At 38.8% G+C, this 22,096-nt stretch overlaps 4 protein-coding genes across 4 annotated transcripts; 3 read left to right on the top strand and 1 right to left on the bottom strand.

Moving 5' to 3' along the window:
• Positions 1-96: 96 nt before the first annotated feature.
• Positions 97-6,837, top strand: LOC137745713 (pentatricopeptide repeat-containing protein At3g05340-like). Its single transcript, XM_068485713.1, is given in 8 exon segments — positions 97-2,285; positions 5,108-5,256; positions 5,342-5,422; positions 5,865-5,902; positions 6,027-6,106; positions 6,270-6,350; positions 6,427-6,535; positions 6,692-6,837. Coding segments are annotated over 8 exon segments (2,751 nt in total). The 5' UTR covers positions 97-214; the 3' UTR covers positions 6,834-6,837.
• A 150-nt stretch (positions 6,838-6,987) lies between these two features.
• Positions 6,988-9,663, bottom strand: LOC137745712 (uncharacterized). The gene is made up of 9 exons (XM_068485712.1): positions 9,303-9,663; positions 8,899-8,986; positions 8,512-8,625; positions 8,343-8,425; positions 7,962-8,076; positions 7,714-7,805; positions 7,503-7,568; positions 7,308-7,401; positions 6,988-7,219 (listed from the first exon to the last, which is right to left on the bottom strand). The coding sequence occupies exons 1-9, from the start codon at positions 9,593-9,595 to the stop codon at positions 7,109-7,111; spliced, it is 1,056 nt and encodes a 351-aa protein (XP_068341813.1). The 5' UTR covers positions 9,596-9,663; the 3' UTR covers positions 6,988-7,108.
• Positions 9,664-10,617: 954 nt separating this feature from the next.
• LOC137744991 (kinesin-like protein KIN-14S) lies at positions 10,618-15,167 on the top strand. The gene is made up of 13 exons (XM_068484832.1): positions 10,618-10,737; positions 10,840-10,923; positions 11,115-11,168; positions 11,340-11,488; positions 11,582-11,678; positions 11,766-12,029; positions 12,153-12,432; positions 12,797-12,958; positions 13,149-13,364; positions 13,496-13,533; positions 13,624-13,787; positions 13,869-13,982; positions 14,070-15,167. The coding sequence occupies exons 2-13, from the start codon at positions 10,854-10,856 to the stop codon at positions 14,838-14,840; spliced, it is 2,379 nt and encodes a 792-aa protein (XP_068340933.1). The 5' UTR covers positions 10,618-10,737; positions 10,840-10,853; the 3' UTR covers positions 14,841-15,167.
• Positions 15,168-18,572: 3,405 nt separating this feature from the next.
• On the top strand, positions 18,573-20,842 carry LOC137744050 (microtubule-binding protein TANGLED-like). The gene is made up of 4 exons (XM_068483912.1): positions 18,573-18,788; positions 19,134-19,276; positions 19,415-19,473; positions 19,865-20,842. The coding sequence occupies exons 1-4, from the start codon at positions 18,708-18,710 to the stop codon at positions 20,689-20,691; spliced, it is 1,110 nt and encodes a 369-aa protein (XP_068340013.1). The 5' UTR covers positions 18,573-18,707; the 3' UTR covers positions 20,692-20,842.
• The last annotated feature ends 1,254 nt before the right edge of the window (positions 20,843-22,096 follow it).

Below are 22,096 nucleotides of genomic sequence, written 5' to 3'. Positions count from 1 at the left end.
AAGAAAAAAGCTAAGCCCGAAATTCGACTGCAAGGAGCCTATCACTTTGACTAAATACAATTTAATTTAGTGATATTTATCTTCCACTATAAAATTCTTAACCCGAAGTCGAGTTCGAACCCAGTCTCGATATCGTTTGTATCTAAAAATCCAAGTGCCAGCACCCGGAAACCTCAACTGTCAGTACTTGGTCTATGTGTCCCATTTTTCATGGATGAAATCCAGGTGGGTCTTTCAGCTTCAGAACCTCAGCTCCCACCACTTCCCCTCCTGCGCTTCCTCTCTAATCTCCGCCTTCAAAACCAAGCTCCACCGGAACCCCTATTCACAAACAACGGCAACATTGGTCCTCAACAATGTCGACATAAGCCTGCTCCTCTCTCTTTGTGGAAAAGATCGCAACTTTCAGCTGGGTTCTTCCCTCCACGCCTCTCTCATCAAGAACCCTGAATTCTTTCACCCTGAGAATCACGATGATCACCGCAATGCCCTTGTTGTTTGGAATTCTTTGCTGTCAATGTACTTAAAATGTGGTAAATTACGGAATGCAGTCCAACTGTTTGATCATATGCATGTGAGGGATACGGTCTCGTGGAATACGATAATATCTGGGTTTTTGAGGAATGGGGAGCTGGATAGTGGTTTTGGGTACTTTAAGCAAATGTGTGGATTGGGTTGTTATCGATTTGATAAAGCGACTTTGACTTCAATCTTAGCAGCTTTTGATGGGCCGGAGTGTTGTCACTTGAATAAGATGATGCATGGTTTGGTGGTTTTGAATGGATTTGAGCGGGAAACTGCTGTGGGGAATGCTTTGATCACATCGTATTGTAAATGTGGGTGTTTTCTGTCCGGAAGACGGGTGTTTGATGAGATGTTTGATAGGAATGTGATTACATGGACTGCGATGATTTCGGGCCTTGCACAGAATGAATACTATGTTGAAAGTTTGGAGTTGTTTTTGGAGATGCGTGGTGGAGTGGTGGATCCAAATTCTATGACTTATTTGGGATTACTCATGGCATGTTCTGGTTTGCAGGCAGTAAGTGTAGGGCGGCAAATTCATGGACTTGCATGGAAATTGGGAATTCAATCCGAGTTGTGCATTGAGAGTGCACTAATGGACATGTATTCAAAATGTGGTAGTGTGGAAGAGGCATGGAAAATTTTTGAATCCACGGAAGAACTTGATGAGATTTCTATGACTGTTATTCTGGTGGGATTTGCACAAAATGGGTTTGAGGATGAAGCAATCCATATTTTTGTGAAAATGATAAAGGCAGGAATTGACATTGACCCAAACATGGTTTCAGCAGTTCTTGGCGTATTTGGTGTTGATACTTCTTTAGGTCTAGGAATGCAGCTCCACTCTTTAATTGTCAAGAAGAATTTTGGTTCAAACTCTTTTGTCGGTAATGGGCTTATAAATATGTACTCCAAGTGTGGAGAGTTGGAGGATTCAGTCAAAGTGTTCAGTCGGATGCCTCAAAGGAACTCAATTTCTTGGAATTCCATGATTGCAGCTTTTGCCCGTCATGGAGATGGCTCAAAAGCATTACAGTTGTATGAAAAGATGAATATGGAAGGTGTACAACCAACAGATGTTACATTTCTGTCTCTACTTCATGCTTGTAGCCATGTTGGCTTCGTTGAAAGGGGCATGGAGTTCCTGAAATCCATGAACAAAGATCATGGGATGAGTCCGAGGCCAGAACACTATGCTTGTGTTGTCGACATGTTAGGTCGGGCAGGACATCTCACTGAGGCCAAAAGTTTTATCGAAAAGCTACCAGAGAATCCTGGTGTACTTGTTTGGCAAGCATTGCTTGGTGCTTGTTGCATTCACGGCGATTCAGAGATTGGCAAATATGCCGCGGACCAGTTGTTATTGGCAGCACCTGAGACACCAGCACCATATGTTTTGCTTGCCAATATATATTCTTCTGAAGGAAGGTGGAAAGAGAGAGCAAGGACTATTAAGGGGATGAAGGAGATGGGGGTGACAAAAGAAACGGGTATTAGTTGGATCGAGATTGAAAAGAAAGTTCAGAGCTTTGTTGTTGGGGATAGGATGCATCCACAAGCAGAGCCCATTTATAGGGTTTTAGGCGAACTGTTTAGACTGATGACAGATGAAGGGTATGTACCAGATGAAAGGTTTATACTGTACTATTTGGATCAAGATGAAAAGAGATAAGAGCCAATTCTTTGTTACATTCTTAACAAAATGAAGACATATAAGAATGATTTAGGTTTGTCATTCCTTTATTATACGAATTTTCTATGTTTAATCTATCCTCGTAAAGTCAAACTTATGAATTTTTTTCATGCTGGGTTTTTTATTTCTCATCCGGAATATTTTCTCTCAGCAACTGGATAAAATTAAGAGAACCTCGTCGAAATCTGGGATTCCAGACCTATCATAATATTTCGTAGACAACGAAAGAGAAACCTATTTGCATAAGGTATAATGAATTATTATCTTTTACATTTACATTGAGCAGTTAAGATCTGTTATTTTGGGTGTCAAGATATTTGCTTCTTTATGGACGACTGGAGATTTGAGTTTGCCAAGTCAGTATCAAATTCAAAAGCCACCATGAATTAGTAATCTTCATTTATGGAATTGACAACTTGATTGTTTTAGTACCTGGGGCCGCATGATTATATCCTAATCTAGTAGTTAATAGAATGAGGGATTGATACCTGCAGCAATTAGTAACTAAACTGCTTTACATGAAATTGCACTGATTGATATTTGATTAATTGGAGAAATGCCTTCAGAGCTGGGTGCCAAACTCCAGAACTTGCAGAAGTTGTACCTGATCAATAACATATGCTTTCTGGTAAGATTCCAGTGACCCTCTCCAATCTCTCTCAGCTGACAGTATGAACAAATTAGAGGGGGAAGTTCCTGCAGAGTTGGGAATGCTATAGAACCTTGAGATTCTCTACTTTCATATCAATGCCTTAGGTGGTGGCGGCAGATTTGGTAATTCTTCCCTTGGTTTCTTAACAGCTCTCACAAACTGTATTTTGCTTCATGTTTGTTGGGGAAGAAATATACCATCTTCTGTCGGCGGTCTTTCGAAGACCTCTTTTACGTCAATCTTCTGGATAACGACATTACTGGAAGTATACCAGATAGTGTTGGGGACTTAAGCAGCCTAGTAAGTTTATATATGTCAATCAACTAGTTGAAAGGAAAAATTCCAGCATCTATGGCCCTACGGGGAAGCTTGGGAATTTGCAGAGGTTATACTTGTACAAAAACAGAATTCTTGGACCAATTCCAGATGACATGGGGAAGATGTTTAGCCTTTGATACTGGATCTTGGAAAAAAATTGATTGGCGGGTCTATTCCACCTTCACTTGGTAATCTCTTACAGCTGAGATATCTTAACCTGTCTGAAAACCGCCTATCTGGTAAATTTCCCGTCAACCTTACTCACTGTTCTCTAATGGTGCTTCTTAATTTATCTTTCAACAGCTTGCAAGGTTCTATTCCTGTACTGCTTGGCCTTCTTTCAAGATTAGACTTCTCAATTAACCTTTCAAACAGTCATTTCGAAGGTCAACTACCAGCAAGCATTGGAAAGTTGGTGTCCTTGCAAGCAATTGACTTCTCGAAAAATAACCTGGACTCATAAGATATTCTTGGAGAAGTCGATTGTTGGACTCGTAGGATATTCTTGGAACACTCTCTTATCCTTGATTTTATTGGCAATGGGAACTTGGGAGAGCATCTCTATCCTGGTGGACTAGAGGAAGGAGCTTGTAAATTAACTTTGAACGAAAAAATATCAATAGCTACAGGTATTGCCAATCGCTTCAAGTATCTTTAAGAAGGCTGTCCAGTCCAAGTGATACATTGTGATCTAAAACTGGAAAACGTGCTTCTCAGCACCGATATGGTGGCTCATGTAGCAGATATTGGGAATGGAAAGCTCATTTCAACTGACCAACTGAAAGAACATGTCAACGGCCGGCTCTCTATGCGGATCAATTGGTTATATCCCACCAGGTATGCATATCACATGCATTTTTTTATACTCTTCAAAGTGGCATTATGATTGAGAGAAATTGCTTCTGATTGAGTTAACCATCTTTATAAATTGCTTGTGAAACAGAATATGAACAGGGAATTGAGGTATCTGCTAAAAGGCATGTGCATTGCTTTGGTGTGATTCTGCTTGATTTGATGACAGGAAAAAGACCAAGCAATATGTTTTTGGGTGAGGTTGATTTAAGGAAGTGAGTGAGTTCTGCATTTCCTCACCGGATTTTGGATGTTGTTGACACCACACTGAAGCTGGAGGCATACTGACGAGGCACGCCTGGTGCTTTAGCAGAGCTCGAACTATGCAGCATTCAAAGGCTTGATATAGGGATGATGTGCACAGAGGAGAGTCCACACAACGACCCTCGATGTCCTCGGTTGTGTCAATGCTGAAAAAAAAAAGTCTGGAAATAAGAGGAATTTGAAGCTCCAACTTCAAGTGCGGCTGGAAGATGATATATGGTAGAACTTCTACTTGTACAAGTTGTTCTTTTCTTCCACCTTTTGCTTGTGTGTGAAGTTGGGGGGCATCTGAGAGTCTTTTTATATTGTTTGTACTTAATGGGGACATGTTGATCAAAAGAATGCATATGTAATCTAGCTTGTCAATGTGATCAGTAAATGTGATACAAATAACATTGTTATATGAAAAATGCGTATGACTAGTTTAGCTGTCTATGTCTAGTATTATAATGGTCGTGTCTAGTCTAACACTATTTTTTCACAAAAAACTTGTTACTCAAATGATTAAGAGTGTTTATCCTGAATGTTGAGGCTAGTGTTCTAAACCCCCTTCCCACAATGTCAATAGAATAAAAAAAAGGCACACGAATGACTATTACTAATATTAATAATCGTTTTTCTTATAATTATAATAATATGCCAATATATTCAAAGGTGGGCCCATCCAACTGAAACGCAACGTTTTGCCCTTCTACTAACATTAAATAATAGAGCAGCAGTTTTTCTTAGAAGTGAAGAGAGAGAAATGGAAGGTTTATTAGTGTGCGGTTGGAAGATACCACCAATTCCACCATTTCAAAAAGCCGGTAAAACTCTGAACCGCCAGAAATTCACAGTGAAGAACTGCAGAGAGGATGCTCCTCCTCTCTCCGCCACTTCCAACGCTTACAATATCCTCGGTGTCCAGCCTTCCTGCTCCGCCGCGGAGCTCAAAGCCGCCTTCCGCGCCAAAGTATTTATCCCACCAGATTCTTCTCTTCGTGTTTCTTCAATTAAAACATAATTTTAATTTAAAAATTATTATTGTGATAAAATAGGTGAAGCAGTTTCATCCAGATGTAAATAGGAACGGGAAAGATGCTGATATGATGATTCGCCGTGTAATTCAGGCCTATGAGGTAATTCTTTTATCTTAAAAAATGCCACTTTTATTTATAATTTCTGTTTCCGTAATATTTTTCGAACCGTTTTTAGCCAAAATGGTCTCTGATGGAACTCCTTATTTTCGTCTCTGTCAATGAAAATTGATAGAAATGTATTTGAGTTTGTCTACCGTGAATTTTTTTTATTCTTCCGTGAAACATCAGTTAATATTACGGAATAACCAAAATTATAGATCTTTTGAGAATATTGACAAATTTTTTATAAGGGGTCAATATGATTACAGTGGACAAACTCACAGACCACTTCCATTGGTTTTCATTGTCTGAGATCAAAATGAAGAATTACGACAATCTCATGGATCATTTTAAGATATATATATATATATATATATATTTTTTTTTTTTTTGGGCTAGCAATGAAAATTGGTGATCATTGCGGTTAATAAAATGTGTGCAGATGTTATCGAGTTACAGCCGATCGGAGATAATCGAGAGGTAAACTTTGTGTTTAGTTTTTGTGATTTTCTTATGCATACGTGTCAGACTGTGATTTGCACGTACGAAGGATGACAGTGTTGTTATAGCTCACTAAGCTCACTATTTCTGCTTGGCTTTGTAGGGAATGTGTAGATCCCTTTGATAATCCAGAATGTGAAGCGTTTGATGTTTTTGTTAACGAGGTTCTTTGTGTGGGAAAAGGTACTAAATTAAACTTTACTTGTTTTTACAAATGACATTATAACAAAAATCATCTTGTTAAGAGACGAATTCAAGATCTCCTGCTTACTAGACGGATGCTCTAACCAACTTAGCTACGACAGAACATGAGTCGAACTTTTTCTGTTTTTAAAACAATCTGCAGGTTGTCTATATTCATGTGTACAAAGAGCCCCTCATGCCTTCACTTATGCTTCAACTGGGACTGCAAGAGCTACATCTCAAGGTTCGTTTCTTTCGTTTTGTTTCGTCTTTGTTGATACATTTTCGGAATAAAACCCGGTTTTGATTAATGTTTGTAGGATTTGGGGATGATTACCAAGTTCAGCTTGCAGTTGGTCAGTGCCCAAGAAGTTGCATTCATTATGTAACTCCATCACAGAGAATTATTTTGGAGGAGTTACTTGACAGGTGGTTAATTTACTATTTACCTTGTCATACTTTATCTTTATCAGGGCTTGTTTGAATGTGCTAATAAAACCTTTTTACTCATTAGCGCTTTTACGAGGAAGCAGTTTGTTGTCCTTCGTTAACTTTTCCTTTGTGTGGTTGATCTTGATTTTGCAGTATCATCAACACACCGTATGATAGTTCGCCCGAGGCAGATTTGCTCTACTCGCTTATAGTCAAAGCCATGTTTGAGAACAACCGGTATCAGAAGCCGAAGAAGCAGCCAAAAGCTTCGACACAACATGTTGATTGGTTTTGATTTGTGGAAGATTTTGTAGAGCACATATGTTGCTCAATGCCACTGTATGGGAGGAAGAAACTGATAGCAGAAATGTCGATTAGGGTTGCCTGTAAATTAGATCATTAAAGCTACTGTACTCGAGAATATCTATGCCAGAAGTACTCGGTTTCAGTGATACGAAAATGTGAAGTTTTCTTTCTTTCATTTGTTTCGACGGAAAATATCAGATGTAAAGCAAACACTTAATACAATCGCGTTACAGTGAAGGAGATGGATCATAGCAGACTATAATTCTATCTTGAAATGACCCTCATAAATCGATTTAGCGAAGAGAACATCCCTGCAGCTTGATCAAACAAAGATTGGCCCTTCTCTGAGCTCTCGTCTACATTTCCGAATATCATCTGCAAAAGATGAAATCGAATTCGTTTACCTTGTTTATACATTGTGTGTTCATTTGTTCAAGTCAAGGAGTTAGCATCAACCACCAACCTCAAGTTCTTCAGCGTCGGGGCGCTGAATGAGCTCTTTCGCGAGCAGGTATCTGTTCGGTCTATCCTTGTCATCGTAGAACACCTTCCATAGCCTGGTAAATGAGCAGGGGAACAAGACCTTAGCTGCAGAAACCGTAGACCAAAGGGGCCAATCTAAATGTTAAGAATTTAATACGATATTCAGATCTCTTACCCTGGATAACGCCTAAATACAGCACCAGATTCCATAGGCCTCATTGAGTAGACCGTCGTAAAAGTTCTGCAGACCACAAATACAGAAGGTAGCAGGACACAACGAGGCGGTTAATTGTCTAACAACTGATAGTCGATAACCCAAAATAAGTAAAGATGCCAAATATGTTCATCCAACCAACAGTTTTAGGGGGCCTCTTAAAAATTAATACCTGAGAAAGTACCGCCTTAACTTTCGAACATTGAATCCAACTCCTACATCCTCGCTGATGAGACGGGGGTTCCACATGATGAGAGGCCTTGGCTGCCAATTCACAAGAAAATGAGGAAAACTACTTTGAGGTGTACTTTGAGAAAAGACCAAATGACCCGAAAAATAACATATTTCTGCATCGCATGGAGTATATATCAGGTAAATTTAACTTCAGAAGGTACGCAACAGCAAGAATCACTAGCTTACCGGGTCATCTGAGAGAGTAGCCGCAAGTTTCTCGACGTATCCCAACATCTGGTAATCAGGAACAACCATAACCACAATCTCATCTTCACTCGTTATAGGCTTTCGGTCGCTTAAGCTGAATGCAAGGCGACAGAAGATTGTATAATGAGGCGCAAAATCTAACATACGAGCACAGATCAAAAAGAAATTCGAATAGATTCAAATGATGGATGCAACCTACCAAACTACAATACTAAACCAAATTAATTGTGCTTAGGACTCAGAGTTGGGACTCAACTGGAAGAACACAATAAACTGATGGCAGGCAACCATGGCTTATAAATACATGGCACAATTAAGTCCCATATTCAACTGAAGAGAACCGCTCATATTATAAATTACCTGGCGAATCCAAAAGCAGCATCTTTCCAACGGTGTTTTAGAAGCGCTGCCGCACCAGCATCAGGAAACACAGCTTTAACTCTCTGGCAATCAAATTAGCACTTATCAGCTGAAATTATCTGTAGGTTGAAGCGAATGACAGTTAACAACAGAAACATTTTCAACTAACCTGACCGCCAGTTTCTTCAATCAGCGTATCTAAGAAAACCCTCGACAATTCCCAGAGCTCAGCTTGTGCACCTTCTTCGTCTAGAAATTGCAGCTGAGGGATCAAAAGCTCAACCTGTGAAAACATATCGAATTTACAAATCAAACTTCGCAGACTAGCAACTAAAACGGGTAATGTGCTCGCCATTTTTCACTAGCCAGCACAAATTTAAGTACATATTCTACAACATAATCAAAGTTTTACACCTCAGATTAGCTAGATAGTTCGTTACGATGTTTGACTAATACATGTTATTTTAAATAAAGCTTTGTCTAATGCTCAGAACTGCATTACAAGAAGATTAAACTTTTATCAATAAGATTATAATTTTTTTGTTAGAGCACGTACTATGGCTCTCATTCCTCCTGAAGACACAAAGTCTGCACTTGCTTCACCTGATTGACGCACTGCACCCTCCAAGTTAGAGGGCAAGCAGCTGAAACGCATCAAGACAATCACATCAATCCAAATTAATCAAATTATGGATCGAAAATTAACAGCTTAACGATTTGTTAATTAAGATTTTAGAGAGATGGACAAACACCACAACAACTAATTAGTCCAACAACTATACCCAATTAACCATTGAATGATTCATTTGCTAAGATTTCATAAAACCCGATAAAACTAATCCACATATCACAAACTAGAGATATGTGCTCTCCTTATGAGTTCGAGCTTGAATTCTCCTTCAACTATAAATTAGTTTAAAGTAAAATATGGCTCGTATAAAAAGATGAAACACATTTCACCTGTCATCATCTTCCTGCTCACCATCTTCTTCGTCAGGAGCTTCTAGAGATGGTGGTGGTGTGGCATCTTGAAGAATTTCCTGGGGAATCCCACCTTGGAACTTATCAAACTTGGCAGATATTCTTGAAGAGGAAGAAGATTTGGTGAGGGAAGTTGCACTGCAGCCATTGAAGATAATATGAGAAGAAGATAAGGGCAAATGTGTGGTGGTGGTTGAGTTGGATACTGAAGAAGAAGAAGAAAGGGAGCTGAAGTGAAACAAGCAGTTTGGGGATGTGGAGGAAGCCATCATCAACTTAGCCACTGGCACCAATTACTTTGTACAAAAGTTGCAGAGATCTATATTTTCTATCAGATATATATTTTTTATTTATTTTGTGATTGACTTGAGGAAGATCTTGATAGGAAATAGGAAGGAAACCAATCAAAGGCCAACTATACCTTATATTTTAGAATAATTACAAAATGCACCATTTGTTGTAAAAGTTGTGTGGGATTCCCCTACATATTTTTAGCCAAAGATAAAAAGTGAGGAAGACTTAAGAATAGTAGCATTGTTGTTGTTGTATGAAGTTTTTCAAAAGGCACTCATTTCATTTTTGTGATTCTTCACGGATATGGCTCTATATAAGGAGTATTCTGTATATGATCACAATACACAGAAAAGAAAAGAAGTGAAAGCATAATATCAATATCTCTTCCTTCCTCTTTTTACTTGCAATCCTTTATGTTATAGTTAGAAAAGTAAACAGTGAGATACATTGCACCAGCTTCGCTTATGTCCCTAGCAAATGTTATCTCTTTAACTTTTGCCTATTTATAACACCGTTAAAATTTTGGGAATAATTTTCTATAAGAGGTATTTGTCTATTTACTTTCCAATTTTGTATAAAACTGTCAATTCCTTCTAAATTTTAATTTTAGTTAATTACCCTCTAAATTTTTATAATTAGCCAATTTCTTCATAAACTTTTATTTTATCAGATTACTCATTTGAACTTTTATAAATAGTCAATTTCTTATTTTGGCGTTAGATAACATGAGAAAATTAAAACGTGTTATCTATTGAAAATTGAACTTCACTTAAAGGTGTATTTTGCAATTAGCTCTACTGGTAAACAACGTGAATGTTGCGTCATAGACGACGTGAAACTAAGCGTCGTTTGCCTTCGCAGTGACTGGGCCTATTGGGCCATTACGAAGTGGTCCACCGAGAAAATTTTGATAGCCGTTAGAGCAAAAGAGCTCCTTCCATTTAAACCAACGGCTAAGATCCCTTCAATTCAAACTTCAAAGCAATCAAAACCCTACCCTCACAAATCCCTCCGGTCCTGAATGCAAAACTCAAAACGCTCCCTCTCTCTCTCTCTCTCTCTCTCTCTCTCTCTCACACTCCAGAAGTCGCATTCTTGCTCCGATTCGAATCCGTGGAAGGTACTTTCTCTCTCTTCAATTATTTCTTGTTTTTTATTTAATTTCTTGGTAAATCGTTGAGCGAACGCTGTATTAATCGCGAATTTTCCTGATTTAATTCAGATCAAACGGTGGAAATGTTCCACGAAAACTGCACCGACGTCGTTCCAGATCACTACTCCAAGCCTTCCGCAACCTCCGAAGCAGGTTTATGATTTATTTATTTATTTTTATATTTCATTTCCCCCTTTTTTTTAATTTTTGAATTACAAGAAGTTTGAATTTGAGGTTCGGATTCGAAGATTACTGCTTCTTTTAGTTTTAATTTTATTTTCCAGTCCAAGAAAATGTGGAATTTGGAGATTTTCTGATTTGATTGCATCCCTCTTTTTCTTCAGTTAAAACCCTAGAGACGATAGCAAGCCAGGTGGACAGTGATGTGAGCGACAAAGGTGGGTAATTTCTGCAGTTCTTGCCCTTTTAATTTTGTAATTTAAATTAGGAATTGTTGCCACTGAACTGTTAAATTTTGAAATTCAATCAATTAGGTTAATTTTAACAAAATGGAAATGTGAATTTTTGAGTGGTGGTTGAAGTCAGGCACTAATTATAACATTATTCAGAATGTACTCCAGACATTACTACCAAACCCGTCGACGGAGATTCTGATTTGATTGGTGAGAGTAGCGCGTCGAACGGAACAGAAGGTTCTCCATGTCAAAGGTTCCTTCCAGTTTTGCAGAAGATCACTGATTTGACAACCAAAATTCAGGTAATTCTTTAATATAGCATTTGTACATTCTTTTTGTTTTAGATCTTTGAAAAATTTTACTGTAAGTTTTCAGTTTTGCTCTTATTTTTTTAGGATTTGAAGAAAGAGCATACTGTCTTGTCTGATCAAGTCAAGCTTACAACGAATTCCTTTCCAGACCCTTCAGTTCTAAACACCATTCAGCTGCTAAGTGAGCCTTTTGTTTTGATCACTCACGATTATTTTCTGACTTTCCTTCTATCTTGGATTGTAATTGGTGTTGTTTCTGGATCTCTAGGTATGGAACATGAACTTTTAAAGAAGAAGTACCTAGATGAGTTGTCCGAGCGAAAGAGACTTTACAATGAAGTGATTGAGCTTAAAGGCAACATCCGAGTTTTCTGCAGATGTAGACCTTTGAATCAAACTGAAATTTCAAGCGGATCTGGTTTCGTTGTTGAATTCGAATCCTCCCTAGATAACGAGCTGCATGTCATTTGTTCTGATTCCTCGAAAAAGCAGTTCAAGTTTGACCATGTCTTCAGACCTGAGGACGACCAAGGTAGTTGAGAACTCATACCGATTTTGTAATTGCACTGTCTAATACTCCACAGTTGATTTTGTTATGATGGATAACTTTCAGATATATTTTGTATCTTTCATGCTGAGCTTTTCAAATGTGCAGAGGCTGTTTTTTCCCAAACGAAGCCTATTGTGACTTCGGTGTTGGATGGGTATAATGTCTGCATTTTTTCCTATGGACAAACTGGAACTGGCAAGACCTTTACGATGGAGGGTACTCCTGAAAACAGAGGTGTTAACTACAGGACTCTGGAGGAGTTGTTTCGGATTTCAAAAGACAGAGGTGGCTTTATGAGATATGAGTTATGTGTTAGTATGCTGGAGGTTTATAATGAGAAGATTAGGGACCTCTTGGTCAATAACACTAATCAACCCACAAAGAAGTGAGTTTTCTTCTGCTTAGATGTTAATTGAGTAGGCTTTGCTACCATAACCTTGCCATTTGAAAAATTGTTTATTCAAATCAAGTATCATCATACACATCATTTGGGCTCTTAAGATTTTGAAGAATCGAATTGGCCTCTGATTGACAATTGAAATGCTTACTTAGCAAGTAACATAGACAATTGCAGAAATAGATCATAGTTGACCGTCACCACCCTCAGCGCTTCCACGAGTTTAATAGCATTTTAAGTTTGTTAACTGTCTAACTTTTTAATGTTATATCCTTTGGCAATCTTAAGAATCTCAGTTGGAGGAGATAATGTTGATCCCTAATAGATGTACTTATTTGTTTTCTGTTCAAAGGTTGGAAATAAAGCAATGTGCAGACGGAACCTTAGATGTTCCAGGACTTGTCGAAGAGCGTGTTTATGGCTTTGAAGAGATGTGGGAACTGCTAAAGTCTGGAAGCCAAGCAAGGTCTGTTGGATCTACCAGTGCTAATGAGCAGAGCAGCCGCTCTCACTGGTAACTTTAACACTCAAAATCTCTTAAATATCTTCATTTTCAGATTCTTGTTTTTTTCTCTGCTAGATTAAATGGAAGGGCACTAGTACACTGAATGTTTCAAAGCAGAGTGAATATCAAGAAATATGAGGCAACCAATTTTTCTTTCTATGGTTGTATCCACTATTCAGTGAAAATTTGTTTTCTACAGCTTGTTGCGGGTGACAGTGAAGGGGGAGAACTTGATAAATGGGCAAAAGACAAGGAGTCAACTGTGGCTCGTAGACTTGGCTGGCAGTGAACGTGTGGGGAGGATTGATGTTGATGGTGAAAGACTGAAGGAATCTCAGTTTATAAATAAATCTCTCTCGGCCCTTGGCGATGTTATCTCATCCCTTGCATCCAAGACAGCCCACATTCCTTACAGGCAACTCTCTCTCTCTCTCTCTCTCTCTCTCTCTCTCTCTCTCTCACACACACACACACACACAGAGACTCACACACACAAACACATTTGGCTACCATATCTAAACTTCTCTTCTTTTGGAAAAAAACCAGGAATTCGAAGCTTACTCATATGCTGCAGAGTTCTCTAGGTGAGCCTTTATAGTAATAATTCATTTCATGGGAGTGGCTCCTCTAAGTTGGTTATATATGCATGATTTTAATTGAAATTTGATTTGCAGGGGGAGATTGCAAAACCTTGATGTTTGTCCAAATCAGCCCAAGTGCCTCAGATCTTGGAGAGACACTGTGTTCATTGAACTTTGCCAGCCGGGTGCGGGGAGTAGAGAGTGGACCTGCTCGCAAACAAGCAGACCTCACTGAGCTGTTCAAGTACAAACAAATGGTATGTGTTATAATTAAAGCATACTTTTGTTCTAGCTTATCTTGATTTCACATTACGAAAATTTTAATTCCTATTTAACAGGCTGAAAAGGCTAAACATGACGAGAAAGAAACAAAGAAACTACAGGATTGCATACAGTCTCTGCAGTTGAGGCTTGCTTCAAGGGAACACATCTGCAGAAATCTACAAGAAAAGGTAATCTATCTTCAAGGCGACTTGAATTTCTTATTGAGTTTTTTTGTCTGTTTGTTCATTGTTCAATAACTGAATTTTTTTTCATAGAATCGAGACCTTGAGAACCAGTTGGCTGAGGAAAGGAAGACCAGACTGAAACAGGAGACTAGAGCTTTCGCAGCGGTTTCTCATCAGTCTTCAGCATCATCATTCCGAAAACAAGGAGCTCAGAAGACTGCTGCAGAGAAGAAACCGCCATTGGCTCCTCCAAGATCAAGGCTACCTTTGCGAAGAATTTCCAACTTCATGCCCCCACCATCTGCTTTACCGCCCAAAAAAACCATCTCTAGAACTCCCGTCCCATCTTCAGTGGATGGAAAAGAAAACATCTCCACAACAGCACTAGCAGGAAGAAACCAGAAAAGCCAAATTTTACCGAGAAGAATCTCCATTGCTGTCAGACCTCCACCCGCAACAACACAACAGGTTCTCCAGCCTAAGAGACGAGTCTCTATTGCTACATATCGCCCTGACCCGAACTCTCACATGACAACACCCCTCCACACCTCTGCCTCTCTATTTAACAGTGGCAGACTGTCGTTCGCAAGGGATCCACGAAAGGCACGGTATTCGAGGCTGTTCTCCCCGATGCCTGAATTGAAGTCGGAAGCAGAGACAACACCAACCACAATGAGGAGAAGCAGCAAGTTCATGGGTAGTCCCCCGACACTGGCTGGTTCAGTCAGGGCAGCGAGGCATCCGGCAGCAGTTGCACTACAACGGAAACCAGTAATCTGGAGTCCACTCAAGCTGAGAGGCATGAAAAACAGAAGGCCATCACTGTTACTGCCTCTCCGAGGTTCGAATGACATGCGGTGAACCAATTCGTCGTCTATATTTTCAACTACCTTTAAACAGTAAATCCTTTTTTTCTTTTTTACCGTAAAACTGTTGTGATAGTACTGAAAATGTATGCTTCTTGCCTACTAATCATTCATATTTCTCCTACCCATAATATCCCTTTGTATTCTCTTGCCTTCATTGTTAAACCACTTTGTAGCACTTTCTTGTTGAATGGCAAAAGGTTAGATTTCATAAATTAGAAGAGGTAGTTGTCGATTTGTCCCCAGATTTGTATGGAGCTGCCAATTTTTCTCTAAACTTTCATTTTAGTAGATTACTCCCTTAACTTTTATAAATAGCCAATTTCCCCCCTGATGTTAGATTTTAGAACTTTTCATCCATCTAATTTTCCATCATTTTTGACCTCATACAGTTGCCATGTGTTGTTCACGTAATCAAGATGGATAGAAAATTAGAAGAAAAAATTTAAAATCTAGCGCCAAGAGGAATTTGACTATTTATAAAAGTTCAGAGAGGTAATCCACTAAAATTAAGTTCAAATTAAAAGTTTAGGGAGAAGCTCCATACAAGTTTTTTTTTTTTTTTGGGGGGGGGGGGGGGGGGGGAGGGGGGGTGTGGCGAGGGGTGGGATGGCAATCAAAAATCACGAATATCCATCAGCGATAAATCCTAGAATGTAATTGGGTTCAGTGTTGCACTGAATCTTCCGTTAACATAAATTTAGTTGACATAAAATTACGTACCATCTGCATATTATATAATTGGGCCGGTTTTAAATAATTCATGTTGAGTTGACCTGACCCATTGCACATTCATATGTATATTTTGTAAACACTTTTATTCCTCTGTTGTACACTCATATGAGTTCCATTCCTTTTATTCATTTTCCTAATTAGTAATGCAGCCACACTCAACTCAACTATACCTTAATGCTCACTCCCTCTATAGTCCTTTTGGTATTGGGTATCTAATACAAAGTTTGCTAATTGGCCATCATTATTAAGTATCCAAATTAGATGGGTATCTAAAACAATTATTAACATGTCTATGTCATAACCTTATAGCATGGAAATGGTCTTACTTATTTTTCCTTTGTATTTTGTTTGATTCATTTGCTTGCACCTCAAGTTTCTAACCGTCGTTAACTTCAAACGGAGTTATTTGCTTGCACCTCAAGTTTCTAACGCCCGTTAACTTCAAACGGAGTACTAGAGAAGAGTGGGAGAGATGTTACATGTTATATATAGATTGATATTGGATTATTGATACACACCAAACGTCAAACTAAATAAATGTGTTTGTCATCTTCAAGACACATACAAAAATACACAAGAGGCCGTAAATTATTAGTATGAACACTTAGTAGCTTTATCTGTTTTTAGATTGGAGTAGGATTCTCTCCCCTCTTTTTTTCCCTCTTCTTCCCTCCCTTCCTATTTGAATAGTCACGGTTAAGCCACGTCAACATCTTATATTAATTTTTCATAGCAAGAGAAAGACAAAATAAGAAAATGTAAGAGGAGGGAATGGAAGGGGATAGAAAGAGGAGGGGAGAGAATCCTAGTCCTTTTCTATTTTCTATCATTTATAGGAGTTAGTAGACCCAGATTTGTTTAAGTTGTGTTCTGTTTTTGTTGCTGTAGGCCTTCCTTTGTACCAACCAAAAAAAAAAAAAAAAGAGTAGTGTTGCTATGAAAGGAACTGGATCCCAATAATCTGAGTCCAATGAATATTTTATTTGGACCGTTGCAATTTGATCAAATGACTATAATTATTATAACTTTAGAGGGGACCCTTGTTTGTAACCATTTGATCAAATTTTAACGGTTCAAATCATTTTATCCTTAGACTCAGATTATTAGGATCCGAATGAATCCGATTCCGATATGAAATGCACTCTCCGTAAAGGCGCCATTTCAGCTGAAAAAGTTTCGCTAAGTATGATCGAGCTGGGATTCTAATATTCCCCACATTTTTGCAATCAAAAGTGACATGCATGTGCATTGTTTGCTAATTTGGGATGAATTATTAGTGCCTTGAACAAGTGACTTTCTTTGAGAGTGATGCTATGAAATGCTGGTTGGTATGAACGGAAGCAAACTAAGGCTAAGTTAACTTTAATTAGTGGGATGTTATGTAAAGAGTGATTTATAGTGACATTGACTGATAGACATGTCAATCACATTCTCAATGGGAACGAATCACATGCATGGGAGTTTCTGGTTTTAATAATATATAAGCTTAGAGGGATACCCTAGTATGTACTCTAGGTTAAACAGGCATTTTATGCAAATGGATTTTTATTTTTGTTTTTTTTTAAATAGGGATTAGTTTTGGGATCCACTGCACGTCAAACTTCAATGATTTAAACAGTCTATTTTGTAAGACTCGATCAATAGATCATTCTTGTAAAAATTCAATCTAATCTGAAACCATTTGCCTAATTCATGCTAAGCTAACATGTCCTGTTGTACATTCATATATATTTTGTAAACACTTTTATACACTCATATGGTCCTAATTAATTAAAAATCTCCAATAATGCAATCAAAGTTGAAAAAAGAAGAAGATAAAAACAAGTAAAATACTTGGAGCCCTTGAAATCCTTGAACATTTCCCGATTCAATTTCTTGATAGCAACCATTATTACAAAATTAGAGGAAAACTAAAGAAAATGACTTAAAAACTTTAAATTTTAATCAAAATGACAAAAAGGTGTTGTAAGTGAATAGTACCATGAGTGATTTTTTAAAATAAAAATATCATTTTCATTAAAAATGAACAGTACTAAGAATGTTTCGTTAAAACTCTCTTAGATTAGTTCAAAATTGCTTTGGACATGGACATGATGGCGAATCTCCGTATCGATGCTGAAATGTAGAGTCGCCTCCTCTCCAACTCTCTCTAGCAAGCAGTATGAGAAAAGAAGAAAATCTCCAAATTTGAAGGAATAAGAGAGAGAGGAGGGGCCCATACGGGTCATGTTTCCACCCGGAAGATCAAGGGGAACGTTTGGTTTTTCAAGTCAGAAATAATGAGACCCCAAAAAACCAGTTCAATATATGAAAACCATCACCATCAAACTTGTGCTTGCTCTTATTTTTATGAAAAAAGAAGAAGAAAAAGATATCCAAGATTTAATCATTGCATTATATGATATGTTAAAAGTGATTTATGATAATGTAATCATCTATTATAGTCGAACAAAACACTAAATTAGATCTCATGATCCAAAACTTACACAAGTATTTGCGTCTTGGACCAAGTACACATCAATCATGCGTGGAAAAACGAATTGATCGTACATGGTGTCCATGGGTGTTCAAGCCAACAAGATCCTTCCCGCATTCTTTTGGTGAGGGTCTTAAAGATTCGTAAATCGTGTCTGTTTATCGTACATTATGCGGTCAGTTTTTATTAAGTACTGTTTATGTTTAATTTTAAATAATTTTTTACTGCACGATGTATGATAAACGGATAAGATTGACGGATCTCTGAAATCCTCACAAAGAAGATCTGGCGAGGATCCGGGTTGGGATGCAGCTGTACACGATAAGTAAAAGTAACAAAGCGTACTGACCGTTAGATCTAAATACGCAATCAAAGGTTCCCATTAAAAATTGAAAATAAATGAAAAGTGGCCGTTTGCGTGCGTTTGGTTGGATAAATTCGACCGTTGGACACCAAAACAGAAACTTAAACAAAGGATCCGTTACCAAAAGGGTTGCTGCTTCCATCTGGGTTTGACTTCTGCACTGAGGAAGACAAACTGCGAAGGCCAAAAAGGAAACCAAAGAGAAAGAAGCAGAGAGAGAGAGAGAGAGAGAGATCTTGGAGACCCACTTCCCACTAAGTGTTTTTCTCTCGTGTCTTAAGTAAAAAATGGTTGCAAAAACCCCACCAGAGCAGAGGAAAATGGTAGCCCCTCTCAATCCTCTTCTCCTCAGAGAAACAGTGAAGAAGGTGAGCTACTTCAATTTTTTTCTTGGAGTTCAAGAACTCCGGAGTTGAAAGTTCAGTTCTTTGTAACTCCAGCATCGAACTTTGGCGGAATTTGAATATCTCGTGGATTTTCATGTGGTTTGGAGCAATGGGTTTCTGTAATTTTGTGGGTTCGTGAAGTTGGATAGATGAATTAAAAAATTTCACAGAAAGAAAAAAAAAACCAAGAATTTGAAAGTTTTGTTTTCTGCCTTTCCTTCATTTCCTCGGCGCAGAGCATCTGTGTTTTGAGGAATTTGAATCTCTCTGATGCGATTTCTTGTGTTTTGGACTAATGGGTTTGTGTTGCTATGTGGGTTTGTGAAGGTGGATAGATGTATGGCTCGGTTGCAGGAGCTGCAGTACACAGTTTCGGGCGGTACGAAGGTGATCTCAGGAGTGAGTCTCAGCCCTCGGAGTACTAGAGGCTATCTCAGGACTAGCCTCCGATGCAAACAAGAAACTGCAAGGTAATTCAGAATCTGATTTGAATTTGATTTGTACAAACCAGGAACAAAAAATCCCAGCTTTTGCTTGGATTTGAAGTTTTTTATTAGTTTTGGTCAGTTTTGATATTGGAACTGAAATGGGTCTTTTGATTTATGCAGGATTAAAGGCTCAGCCACTAGAAAATCTCCTGTTGGCAAGTTTCCAGCAAAGGCAGGAGGTATCTCTCTCTCTCTCTCTCTCTCTCTCTCTCTCTCTCTCTCTCTTTCTCTCTCCCCTCCCCCCCCCCCCCCCCCTTAAAATCATAGATATGGCCAAATGGATTTTCTGACATGAAGTTTATTCTTCACTTTTCTCAAAGAACAAAATTGAGTTTAGGTTCAAAATCTGAAACTTTTCTTTTTGAAAATACGACATTCTAAACTGCTTTAATCCACGGGAGGGGTATTATAGCTCTTCGGTACAAATATGTTTGCCACACTGTAATGTCCAACTAACCTAACCCACCTCTACGAAATTTCTTTCTTTCCTTTGTAACCTGTTCTTGAAAACCAAACATAAAGCAAGAATTTTTTTGAAATAGGTAGTAACTTCATTGCTATTGAATTCAGGGGAGTGGCAGAGAATGTCCTTGCCGGCAATGCTGGTCGGTGAAACCGTCGGAGAAATTCTACAAGCAAGCCAATTTGCAAGAGAAATAATAGCAGCAATTGGCAACAAAACAAAGAAAACCACTTCAGAAGACCCCAAAACCCCAATGACACAAGGGAAACAAAGGCAGAACCCTGAAAACACAGAGCTCAGGGCCAGAAGAAAGAAGGAGAAGCACAACAAGTCTCAATCCACTCGATCAGAATCCGGTTCCCCGGTACTGCAACGGGCTCGTTCCCGGATCAATTTCAAGGTCTCACCTCCACACAAGAGAGAAATGGAGAAAGAAAACAACAGATACGTGGCAAACAGAGTATCTCCGAAAAATAGGCCTTGGGCTAAAAAAAGTGTGTTGTTTCCCAACCCTTTGTTTTCGGCTTCAGATTCTTCTCAGCAGCAGAAGTTCTGCAGAACAAGATCACCGGTCATTGGCAGAAACGATTGTAACAATGATAGGCCAAGGATTCAGACTCCGCACAAGTTCCTGATCAAGTCCCCGCCTTCTGCTTCGAAGTTTCCTTCACCTTCCAAGTTTCAGATCAAGATCAAGAGCCCTCCATTGGTTTCTTCTCTGTCTCCAACGAAAGCCAAGAAGTCACCGAAGATGTCAACTGCTTCAAAACTTCGCAGGTCATTTTCGCCGTCAAGATTGGCAACCAGGTTGGTGTCACCATTGAAGAGCAGAAAGAGTGTGCAGAAGAGTAGTGAGGGAGCACTATTAATGCATGGTTTGAAACAGCGTCCGACTTCCTCAGTGCCATTGGGACTTTCAGCTCGGAGAATTTGAAACATGTTTATGCATAGATTGGTGGTTTTGTTTGATTCTTTTGGTGTTTCAGATATTTTCTCAATGTCCATAGTCTCAAAATTTCGTTGTTCATTTTTCGCTTATGAGTGTGAATTTGTCATCCATTTTTTCATGTACAAGATTTGACTTTCGAGTGATATTCAATAAGTTCGATTTTTTTTTTTTTTTTTTTTGGAGACGTTATGTTGTTTAAGAGCTTTTGCCCCTACACTCGATGTCCTAATTTTGATTCCCCATCCCTCACTATTGGTTGTATTCGTATGTTAAACTTTTTACAATTTCGATATTAAGAGTGTCCTTACCACCATCACCTGAGCCAGGGGACCGTAACCAAATGCCTGAATGGTAACATCAAAAGATGGGTGCCCACTCTATCTATCCTCTCTTGTTAAAAGTCGTATCTGAGCAACACCTTTCCGAGGATTTGTTGGAAGTTTGGAGGGGCCTAGACGCGAAGTTAATGGTGCGGCTCACTGTTGCTTTGCTTTCTGAATTGCGGATTGTGGAGCATTTTTGTTGGGTCAATAGAGCACCACTCTCCTTGATTTGGTTCTGAACAAGGACGGCCTGAGGTACTGTTTGGTGTGTGGGATGGGATAAAATGTAGTGGGACGGGACGCACTCATCTCACGTTTGGTGTGCCAATTTGCCTCCCGTGGAACGGATTTTAGTCAAACTTTCGTGCCACCCTCCCCCCTGGAACGACTTGTTCTAGCCTATGGAACACAAAATTATAACTTTTTGGACAACAATACCCCTCCTCTTTTTCATTAATTTCACTTCAAAAATAATCAAAATTCCAGAGATCTCTCCATTTCTACACAATTAGCATAAAATATTCATTAAAAATCGAAATTTACCTCAACAGATCAACTCAAAAACTGAGTTCTCTTGTTTTTCCAAGAAAACAAGTTTCTGTGATCGCACTTCAAATTTTCTGAGAAACTGAATGATAAAAACCCAACAAAAAGCAATTTTCTTTGCGTTTGAATTCTATATTCAAAGAAGAAAAACAGCAAAACGAAGAACATCCAGATCGGATAAAAGGTTCCTCAGAAAGCCAAAGAGAGGAAATTTTCTGGGGAAACAAACAAGAAGAACAGAAGGGTACCAGGGAAATCCGACGAAAGGCCATGGCCGACGCTATCACTCGAGGGATGGGATGGCAAGGATTAGGCAGAAGATATGAGGGATGACATTGAACTCGTCTGCGATGGCTTAGGTAAGGTCGAACTCGTCGGAGTGGATGGGTACGATTGTCATTTAATCTTTCGTTCCATTCCAGCCTGAGCGTACACCAAACATAGCATGGAACCTCCATGCCATTCCGTCCCGTCTGCGTACCAAACGCTACCTCATTGTCCACCAAGTTATTATTGGTGAC

The sequence above is a fragment of the Pyrus communis genome, chromosome 9, assembly GCF_963583255.1.
Source record: "Pyrus communis chromosome 9, drPyrComm1.1, whole genome shotgun sequence".
In the NCBI taxonomy this organism is placed as follows: Eukaryota; Viridiplantae; Streptophyta; class Magnoliopsida; order Rosales; family Rosaceae; genus Pyrus; species Pyrus communis.
Note: the sequence above shows the minus strand (reverse complement) of the source record. Positions and strands in the feature narration are given on the sequence as shown.

Coding starts and splice junctions, on each gene's coding strand:
- LOC137745712 (XM_068485712.1), bottom strand. CDS start 9,595: ATGATGGCTTCCTCCACATCCCCAAACTGCTTGTTTCACTTCAGCTCC. Junction 8,626..8,898: donor CAGGAGGAATGAGAGCCATA/GTACGTGCTCTA, acceptor ATGTTTTCACAG/GTTGAGCTTTTGATCCCTCA. Junction 8,426..8,511: donor TTGAAGAAACTGGCGGTCAG/GTTAGTTGAAAA, acceptor TTTGATTGCCAG/AGAGTTAAAGCTGTGTTTCC.
- LOC137744991 (XM_068484832.1), top strand. CDS start 10,854: ATGTTCCACGAAAACTGCACCGACGTCGTTCCAGATCACTACTCCAAG. Junction 11,169..11,339: donor CAGTGATGTGAGCGACAAAG/GTGGGTAATTTC, acceptor AACATTATTCAG/AATGTACTCCAGACATTACT. Junction 11,489..11,581: donor ATTTGACAACCAAAATTCAG/GTAATTCTTTAA, acceptor TTATTTTTTTAG/GATTTGAAGAAAGAGCATAC.
- LOC137744050 (XM_068483912.1), top strand. CDS start 18,708: ATGGTTGCAAAAACCCCACCAGAGCAGAGGAAAATGGTAGCCCCTCTC. Junction 19,277..19,414: donor TGCAAACAAGAAACTGCAAG/GTAATTCAGAAT, acceptor TGATTTATGCAG/GATTAAAGGCTCAGCCACTA. Junction 19,474..19,864: donor GTTTCCAGCAAAGGCAGGAG/GTATCTCTCTCT, acceptor TATTGAATTCAG/GGGAGTGGCAGAGAATGTCC.